The 10,224-nt window shown below is 38.6% G+C and overlaps 1 protein-coding gene across 3 annotated transcripts; it reads left to right on the top strand.

The window, feature by feature from the left end:
- Window positions 1–121: 121 nt before the first annotated feature.
- Window positions 122–9,973, top strand: rer1 (retention in endoplasmic reticulum sorting receptor 1). Of its 3 annotated transcripts, XM_086141600.1 has the most exons (8): window positions 122–198; window positions 1,725–1,806; window positions 2,634–2,738; window positions 3,250–3,346; window positions 5,743–5,821; window positions 7,590–7,725; window positions 7,989–8,043; window positions 9,572–9,973. In XM_086141600.1, exons 2-8 carry the CDS (start codon window positions 1,726–1,728, stop codon window positions 9,580–9,582), a joined length of 564 nt encoding a protein of 187 aa, XP_085997726.1. In that variant the 5' UTR covers window positions 122–198; window position 1,725; the 3' UTR covers window positions 9,583–9,973. The 3 variants fall into 3 exon arrangements, with proteins under 3 accessions (XP_085997726.1, XP_085997723.1, XP_085997724.1); XM_086141597.1 differs by having other exon boundaries at window positions 128–198; window positions 7,989–9,973; XM_086141598.1 differs by lacking the exon at window positions 122–198 and adding an exon at window positions 294–399 and having other exon boundaries at window positions 7,989–9,973.
- Window positions 9,974–10,224: the final 251 nt, after the last annotated feature.

Genomic DNA, 10,224 nt, shown 5'->3' with positions numbered 1-10,224 from the left:
TACGTTTCTGGTTTTATCAACCAAAAACATTTATGTGGACGCGTTTGCTCAATCTGTCACTGCCTCATCTTTCTCGGGATTCTACTACCTCGCCTTCCTGCGGTGTGCTTGAATCATCGCGGAAGTACTGACGTGTTAGTAGTTTGGCTAGTATAGCTAGCTAGGTAGAGCCGGGTAGTGACACAGCTGCCGTGTCAGGTAAGACATTCGTCGATCTTATCATTACTTTAACAATGTAACAAACAGAAGGCCTGCAGCGTCATCTGGGGCAAATAAATGCATCACAATTAGCATCACTCGTTTCACATCAGTCCGGTTAACGGGGGGATTTTTATCTGGGCTAACGTTAGCCGGCTAGCTACAGTGCCGTTGCCAACACGAAGGACCATTTCTCCGGAAGTGAGTTGTCGCATTCCAAAATCCTTGCCGGTACTTGTAGTCAAACGTTCTGTGGACACGTATATTTAAACAGGATAAATTGAATTATGGACTACAATCATACTCAATGGCTTTGTTGTACGGCCTGTGTGCGACATTGGGAATTGTAGTTCAACTAATTTACTAAAAGGCCGAAAAGCATGAACACAACGGTAACCGAAACTACAAAACCCGAAGAGGCAGGAATTTGGGCCGAAGGTCAATGTTTAGTAGATGCTCATTAGCTATTTTCAGACCTGTTTTTAAAGCTGATGTAAGTCTCTTAAAACGTTGCTCTTTAAACATTCAATCACAGATGCTGCGTTATATTTGTAATGGTTGACTGAAACTTTTCACTGTGATTAAATTGCTGCTTATTGGGCTCTTTCCGATTAGCCATCAATTCAGCTAATGCGGATGTTAGCGAGAGCAAGTCGAGCTCCACACGGTCTTTGTATAAGAATTTAACAGGAAACCTACCGTCAAAATCTCATGTATTCGGACCCAAGTTGAATTTTGAAGGATACGACACTAAACTGCCGTAAGCTGACTGCAGTCGGTTAATTTAACAGGTTGCAAGTCTATGAATTCCTTAAACGCCGCATATAAATGGAGCAGAAACGTGTCACTCATTGGCACATCTGTCTCATGAATCTCGAACAATCTCTTCGAATAGCAAAACACTAAATAACAGGTTTGTGTTGCCAGGACAGTTTCGTTTCATGAACTATTTCGGTCGATCTCATTTTGTTTTTACCTTTCTGGTCCTGTTTTATTAGTAAGGGACCCGTGAGCTTGCGGACAGCCACCTGGCTGAACTGTCGCTCATACAGCTGAAAGAATAAATTCATAAATAAATGAAACTTCTTTATTCGGTTCGTAAATCACAAGTATTATCACTAGTATCTCAGTTCTACATTGTATTCTTTCACGGATGAAAAAGCACATTTATTTATATTAGATAAAAATATTGTATTACCAGACACAGCCTTTTAGACACCTAACGCACTAAATCACATTTACTCTAAATACTGATTATAATGTCAATAAAGTGCTCTGTGTGTGTGTGTGTGTGTGTGTGTGTGTGTGTGTGTGTGTGTGTGTGTGTGTGTGTGTGTGCGCGCCAGGTGCATACCTTATTTTGTGTATTTCCCTTAAGTTTGCTTCAGTCATAGAACAGCACCTGAAATACTGGAGTTCTGGTTCGTGATGCTGTGATCTCTCAAGTTTATGGACTATTATAATCAGACTACCAACGCAGACTTTGTAGCTCTAATCTAAACCTACTTTTAAATCTTATTTTACAGAATGTCAGAAGGGGACAGTGTTGGGGAGTCAATCCATGGAAAATCATCTGTAGTTGCTACCTTTTTCACACGGGTTGGACAGGTAATTTAACAAATTAATTGTGTTTCAAAAATACACATTTGTCGGTCACCAAATGAGTTGATCCTCTTTACCAACTGTGTCATCTTGTCACACTACATGAATAAAGTCATTGTGCAAATTGTAGTAGTTAGCTTTGGTTATTTTGAGAAACAAACATCAAAATATATTGCCTGATGTGCCCTCATGGAAAAAGCAGTCAACATTAAACATACTGTTTTACAAGTTATACATTAGAATTGATACCTTGTTGCCTTAAAATTTTGTTTTATGCATTTTATTATGTACACTAACTTCATTGTTGTCTCAGAACCAGTTTCACAATTGTGAAGATTGGTACTTTATGGTATTGGCTAACTCATTTGTGAAATTCAAATAGGTTGTGCGATAGGGGGCTGAGTCACGTGAGTGTTGACTTCAGGCTTCTTTGTTAGTGTGTTGGTGAGACCCAGTACTCAACAGGACATAATCATCCCCATCTCACATAATCTGTTATACTGTCTAATCCTGTGGCGTATTTTACTAATAATCACAGTGCCCATTCTCAAATTTCTAGCGCTGACAGAAGGGCTTTTACTACATTAGAAGCCATCAATGAGACACAGATGCTGCATTGCAGTTATTTGAGCAAAGATGAAGTATTTTAATTGCAGATGAGCAATAGAACGATTCACTGAATTCTGATGTAAATGGGAAAGTTATCATCAACAAAACAAAATGTGCCAGTAATTGGTGATTTTAAAATAGATAAATTTAAATGAATAAAAACCATGTGATATTATTCATGTGGAGGGGATGCCTTTCACCTCCATTTTCTTTTTTTGTGACAGATCTATCAGTCATGGCTAGACAAGTCAACACCCTTCTATGCAGTGCGATGGGCTGTTACCCTTCTACTCACTGCTGTATATATGATCAGAGTGTACATACTACAGGTAATCCCATTTCAGTCTTCTGAATTCCATGTCATAATTTGTCCAAGTCAGAAAATGTAAATTATGTATTTTCCTCTGAACCTGCTGACAAAATATCTTCATGTAATTGCCTAGCTGTAGACCTGATATTTGCTGATGTTCCGAACATTAGTTTTTTTTAGAATGTCAGATGAATGTGACTTTTCACCTGAGCTGTGATTTTAGTAGTATTTAAAAATATTCATCTCTTCTCAACCATCTACCCTTTTATTCCTGAAATTAAAAGATAGGCCTAGATAATGCTTCAGTGATACAATGACTAAACTAATGTGTGTTGTACAATAGCTGTTCTGAGGGGGTGAATACTTCAATCATTAGATTTTCAAATACAAAGTCACATGTTAATGACCTATATAATTATACATAACCAATCTCATTCTTAAGCCTGTTCTGCTTCAGTGTAAAAGCTAATGTTTATTTTTGCCTTTTTTCTGCTTTTCAACAAATGGTGCCTCTTGTGTTGCTTTTTTAGGGTTGGTATATAGTAACATATGCTTTGGGAATCTACCATCTCAACCTGTTCATTGCTTTTCTATCACCAAAAGTGGATCCCTCACTGCTTGACGAAGGCAAGTTCGTTGTGTTTACTTGAATGTGTTCCTTCTGATTCTGTTATTTATTGTTTGTAATGGCCAAGGGTCCATTCTGAGCCTTATTTTCATTATATTTCTTTCTGGCTTTATGGAAGAACAACCTGTGTTAATCAGTAGGGGCAATTTCAAACTGAACCACTAGATTCATCTTCAATCATTCTTCGTTGATTGGAGAAAGGCAGTTTGCTCGTATATCAAATTAAATTTTCCCCATTGAAATGAACTGAAACGTTATTAATCTGTTCCAGACCCCCATTTTTGTTTAGCATTTTAGATTAAAAAAATGTACTTTATAAATAACAATATTTAAAAATAGTGATACTGATTAAAAGAGAATATAAAGAAGTAAACTGTTTTTATTAAGTGTATAACCAGTAGTTATACTGGTTTGACAAAGATGCCAGCAGCAGAGGAGAAACGCTCCTTCAGCCCGCTCATAACTCATATCTCAGTTCAAGTCACAAAGCAAAAAATTGGCTGAGCGACAGCTTGTATCACAGAAAACTCTGAAGTTTGGGCACTCACAAGGCAAGATTCCACTGCATAGACAATGCCAAGGGGAAGAATGATCAGTATTGTTTTTTAGGAAAACTAAACTTGTTAGACCACTTTGAAACTGAACTCTGAGGTAGAATTGAGCTTACAAGTAGCACTATTGCAAAACTGGGGACAGTAACGGTGGAGATGGCTAGAGTTTAAAGTGATGGGATCCACATACTGTATCTACGGTGTAAGACTAATTCAAATTAAAATGCATTATATACATTATCAGAATGCTTCTTCATTTTCAGAATGTGGCAGCATATTTTGACCCATAACTAAAATGAGAAATCAGTAACCTAGACTGCATTTGTTTTTCTTCTTCCAGACTGCTCATTCAGTCTCTTAATCTGAATTAAAAACCAAAACATTTTTGATATTTAACTTTCAAAACATTCCCCAAAAAATTATCACATATCAATAGGAAATGTCAAATTTTAAAAGTAAAATGCAGTAACAGAAATGCTTTTTCATTTTCAGAATGTGGCATCATATTTTGACTCATAACTCAAATGAATAATAAGAAATCCAAACTGCATTTTCATAATTTTCATTGCCTGTCGGCAAAAAAAGGCATCAAAGTTCTCCTCGGATTCGCAATCCCAAGCGACGGAGGAGAGTGACGTCTGTGGCCGATCTTCCTCGAAGCTTGTTTGGGCATAAGAACACACAGCAGTTTACCTGCTAGCTGATGGCTAATACTTTGTTAGCATGGCACTCACAAAACCTGTCATGCAAATCTCGCCATTATGGAACCAGATAGAATTGCAGAAAGCCTCCGAGTAGGATACCTGTAAGAGACCTGAGCAGATTTTAGAGTTTGGCCAAAAACTGTCCTAATCAAAACAGTTATCAGCTATTTTGTCCTAGCTAGTCTGTTCTCAGTCCTTTAACAACTCCATGTGTTGTTGCCTTGAAAAGGACGTTCAGCCATTGGCGTCTGCAGATTTGCATGGCAGTGTTAGGGAGTGCCATGCAAGTAATGCAAGGTGTGTTTGTATTCGAGTGCCCAAACAAGCCGCTAAGAGGAAGGTTGGCCACTGACATCACATTGCAAATTGAATTTTGATACCTTTTTTGCGTGACATGAAAATGAGAAATTGTGTTCTTTTTGTTTGCTTCTCAATTTTGTCATAAAATGAAATTGAAAAAGAAAGAAAATGAAAATCCAGTTTGGATTACTTATTACTCATTTTTGTTAAAATGTCAAAATAAGCTTCTACATTCGGAAAATGAAAAGCATTTCTGCTAATGCATTTTACTTTTCAAATTTGATATTTCTAAATGAAATGTGGTAACAATTTGCTGGGGTATGTTTTGAAAGATGCGTTTCAAAAGTGCTTTACTTTTTAGTTTGGACTATGTCACAGAATAGTCAGTCTGGCAGACGAAAATGAAAATGCTGTAAGGATTACTTATTTAGTTATGAGTCAAAATGTGCTGCCACAAGCTTAAAATGAAAAAGAATTCTACTGGTGCATTTTCATTTGAATGATGATACCTATGTGCTTCCATATAAGACAGCTCCTACCCTAATTCCAGGAAACTATTTTGATTTGTGCTTATAATTGCCCATATTTATAATCAAAAAACTTAAGCTGTGGACATTAATGGGACAAAAGGATAAATTGTTGAAAATATTAGTTATTATTATCGTGATTGTGACATAGATCCATGACTCCATTGAATTTCAGTAGGATTCTGTTTTAAAACCAAGGAAAGTATAATTTTTTATGTGCTGCTGTTGGTATTATACCCAGTACTAGTGATTTAATATGTGAGTGTAGCATCAGCCTAATGACCGTGTAAGTATCCTGCTGTTGTTTCTATAGATGAGGGCCCATCCCTTCCTACCAAGCAGAACGAGGAGTTCCGCCCTTTCATCAGGAGGTTGCCTGAATTCAAATTCTGGTAAGAGGCACCATCAATCATAATCATAAGAATCACCTGTGTGGTCAATGTTTTAAATGATACAGAGCCTATTTGTAAAAATGAAGTATAACTTTATCACAAAGCCGAGATATGTTTTGTCTCTGCTACTGTGACATTTCGTTGTCACGCATTTCATCTTTCAATATCACTAGCATCCAGGCTTGCGTGTGTGCGGAGAGAGATACATGTACACGTGTGTGTGTCCCTCCTTGAGCTGCCACCTTATCGGCGTGGAGGGGTTCCTGGGAGCAATGTTGTGGGGGGCTTTATGCACCTGGGAGGCCACCTATGATAACTTAAGAATTTGGACCCACTTTGCACCTGCCTGGATGCAGGTCACTGGGGCACAGGGAAAGAGCCCGCACTGGTGCGCGAGACTGAGAGATTCCAACTAGATATATGTAGTCAGACTCACCCCGGCGCAAAGTGTGGGGTCTGGAACCAGGCCTCTTGAGATGCGCTGGACTTTTTTTTTTTTTTTTTACCGGTGAATCACGTCGGCAGGTGTGGGCACCTGCACTTTGGGGTTCAACCTGGTGGAGGAGAGGGTACCCTCCCTCCACTTTCAGTTGGGGTGACAGGTTCTGACTGTTTACCCACCCCTCTTGGGGTCACTAGAGGGGCTGCTAGAGAGCTGCAGTTCTTTGAATAACCTTGTGGTCATGTCATTGGACTTCTGTCCTCTTGTCCTGGACACTTGGGTGAAGGGAGGGGTGGTGCTGTCAACTGATCATCGCCAGGTGGTGAGCTGGCTCCGATGGTGGGGAAGGATGCCGGTCAGACTTGGCAGAACCAAATGTAACGTGAGGGTCTGCTGGGAACATCTGGCAGAGTCTCCTGTCAGGAGGTTAAACTCCCACCCCACATCCCAAGGAAACCATCCCAACCAGTCTACATGTGTTTTGTGGCTCTGGAGATGGCATTCAACCATGTCCCGCAGGCAACCCTGTCGGGGGTGCAATGGGGTACCAAACCCTGTTACACAGGATGTTTGGTCTTTGACCGATGTCAACGCTTGGTATGCTTTCCCGGTTGTAAGGTAGACTCTTTTCCGGTGGGAGTTGGACTAAAGGAATCACTTTAGGTGGCTCGGGCATCTGGTCAGTATGCCTCCTGGATGCAGGTATTCTGGGTATGTCCATTTGGGAGGAGACCATGGAGAAGACCTAGGACATGCTGGAGAGACTGTCTCCAGGCTGGCCTGGAAACGCCTTGGGGTCCCCCCAGAGGAGCTGGATCATGTGGTGGGGGAGAGGGAGGTCTGGGCCTCACTGTTCCGGCTGCTGCCCCCGCGACCCGACTCCGGATAAGCAGGAGAAGATGTGCGTGTGTGCGTGTGTGCGTGCGTGCGTGCATGTGTGTTTTATATATGTATGTCTTTATATCTGTATACATGTATATTTGTATATAATTGTATGCACAAATGTATATCTATGTATGTGCATGTATGTATGTGGGTATGTTTGTATGAATGTACAGTATATGTGTATATATCTGTGTGTATACGTATATCTATTTATATTGTGCGTGTGTGTGTAAGTCTTGATCTGGACAAGTTTTAGTCAAGTGCAAACATTATCCCAGTGGTCATGACAAGCGTTTTTGTTTGTCTCAACGAAAGTCATATTCCCTTGATTTTTCAGGGCAGTTTCAGGGCATTTTCATTATATATTTTTTTTCTATTGTAGTCATTCAGTCATTGTGGTTGTAGTGTTTTTAACTGATCCTGTGTCACATTTCTTGGCAGGCATTCAGCGACAAAAGGCATTGTCATCGCCATGATTTGCACATTTTTTGATGCCTTCAACGTGCCAGTGTTCTGGCCTATACTTGTAATGTACTTCATCATGCTCTTCTGCATAACCATGAAGAGACAGATCAAGGTAAAATTAAACATTATTCGAAAAATGTATTGACTGACATAAACTTGCAATGTATTAGTAGGTAATAGTAATGTTAATAATAACATATCACTCACAGTAAACAGGAATATGTTACTAAGAACAGTTTTCAGCACAACCAAATATTTGAATATGAAGTAACGTGTGTATACACCTTTATTTATTTTTAATTGAGATTCACTTTTACTGTAGAAAAAATTAGCAAATCATTTTCAATATTTTCTTTCCCTCCCCTTTTTCTCTAGCATATGATCAAGTACAGATACCTACCCTTCACACATGGGAAGAGGACATACAAAGGCAAGGAAGACACAGGGAAAACTTTTGCTAGTTAAAATATCCCACCTATTCTCCTTCCAGTTTGAAATTTAACAGTCAAGTTAGTGGGGAGTGATGGGGTTGTGTTTATTTTAAGGTTTTTCGTTTTGGTTTCGTAAGGAGGTGCAGTAAATGACAGCATAACAAAGCCTTTGATCCATAATTGACAGTGTTGTTAGAGAATATGAGCAGCACAGATCAAATTTGAAAATCACCTTCAGCTGTTCAGAGTATGGAGGATTTATTTTGAGGACCCAGAGCCAGATTTTAGAATTGACTTGTGAGTAGTCAGTCAGTACTGCAATTTGCCTTTTAAACCCCTGGTAAGTATGAAGTTCTGAAACCACTCTGATACTGCAGTATTTCTTGTCAAAGATTGTATTTCGAGTAAATCACTCTCCAATGTGGATTGAATCAAAAATTTTGGGCCGTATCCACTTGTAACAAATTATATAATGAAGTTAAGTAGTGTTAGCTGTGAAATAATCTGTATGATTTAAAGTTAAAGAGAAATAGGATTAATCATCTCTTCAAATAGATGCCTCCGCTGCTCTGGATAAAGTAAACGGTTGTCCTCAGTAATGAATGCAGATACTTTGAAGAGATCAGTTGCATTTCACTAGATTAGGCATTAATTTCATGTAACGTAAATCATCCCTTGAAATTACTATTCTTAAATAACAATGATTGGAAACAAAAATCATCCGACTGAGTGCATTGCTCAATTCCCACTGGCTTGGCCTGTGTAGCAAGTTACTATATGGATCATTGTTATTGACCATTATTTGAATCCTCATTCACCCACCACATCATTGGTTGTATTATTCAAGACAAGTGACACCCCCCCATCCAAAGCCCTCCAGTCTAGTCTTAAATTGACATTAGATTTACACCGTCATTGAATTTGGCAGTTGGGTTATTATTCCATCTAATATCCGTTTTAAAACATTCAGTAATTTGAGGGCCATTTGCTTGAAATGGCAAAGCAATGATTTCATATAATCTTAGCTTCCTACACCGTGTGGATACCTCCTTAAAACACTGCTTCTAAGATTGTATCCAGTATTCAAATCCAATTCCACAATAATCAAATCCTAATGGCCTCTTTGAAACAAAGGTCGGAATTACAGTTCTCCAGGCTCTGTCGGCCATCCTGCACGGTGGTCGCTTAAAGACACTTGTATGACTTATTTGTGTGTCACACAAGTCTTTAGTCTCTATTTAGACACTTTCTTAGGGATCTACTTGCTTCGTGTACAGGTGAACAACAGAGTAAGATTTGCTTGTTGGCTTGTCCAACAGCCCTGGCAAATACCCTTAGCACTTCTATTGGGTTCATAAAGGTATTTATGTGCATCACTGGAGAAACGTAACTACCTATGTTTCAAAGTCTGGGGTCCGTTCTGTTTGGTGTAGATTAGTCATTGTGCTCATTTCTGATCTGTATTTACTTTAAAAATCATTATGGAAGACAGTCATTCCAAGCAAATTATTGTTCTTTCTTTTGCAGAGCAAACATAAGAAAACTGTGGTTTTACTATAACAAATGGATGAAGTGGGTGGCGATCACACCATTTTTGTAACCCTGTTTTTTTTTTTTCCTTCTTCTTTTTCTGCTTTTTTTTCACCAATGATGGGGATTTTCTGTCATTTTTCTGAATTTTGATCAGCACTGTAGTAAGGGATCAAAACATTTTCCTGTAAAAAGTTGATGTTTCAATGGGCTGTCTGGAGGATTTGTATATATATATATATATATTTTAAAATATGACTTTTTGAGATTTTTTTTGTCTGTTTTTTCTTTCAACCATCATCCCGTTTACAACCATAAATTCTTTTCAGTTGAAATTGATGAAACAGGTCTGGTCAAAATGGATTCTGTATTTGATGGATTAAATATATTTCTCATCAATTGCATGTTATTATTCTTGTGTGACAGTTAAAGCAAAACTTGATTTTAAATAACTTAAGTGTAATTTTTTTCACTCAAAATGCTATTAAAAAGGTTGTGACCCTTGAAACAGTACATAGGTGTCTATTATTGGTGTTCTGTTGCAACCTAATGGGTACTTAATCCTGGTGCACACCCATGACTTTTTGATTCTGATTTCACTACTGTTTATCATTTTGGCTATCTTTGTTAAATTGTTATTGATTTTCCCC

Source organism: Fistularia commersonii, chromosome 34, assembly GCF_037954325.1.
Source record: "Fistularia commersonii isolate RoL2024-O1a breed Wild chromosome 34, RoL_Fcom_v1.0, whole genome shotgun sequence".
In the NCBI taxonomy this organism is placed as follows: domain Eukaryota; kingdom Metazoa; phylum Chordata; class Actinopteri; order Syngnathiformes; family Fistulariidae; genus Fistularia; species Fistularia commersonii.
This window is presented reverse-complemented; position numbering and strand designations above follow the sequence as displayed.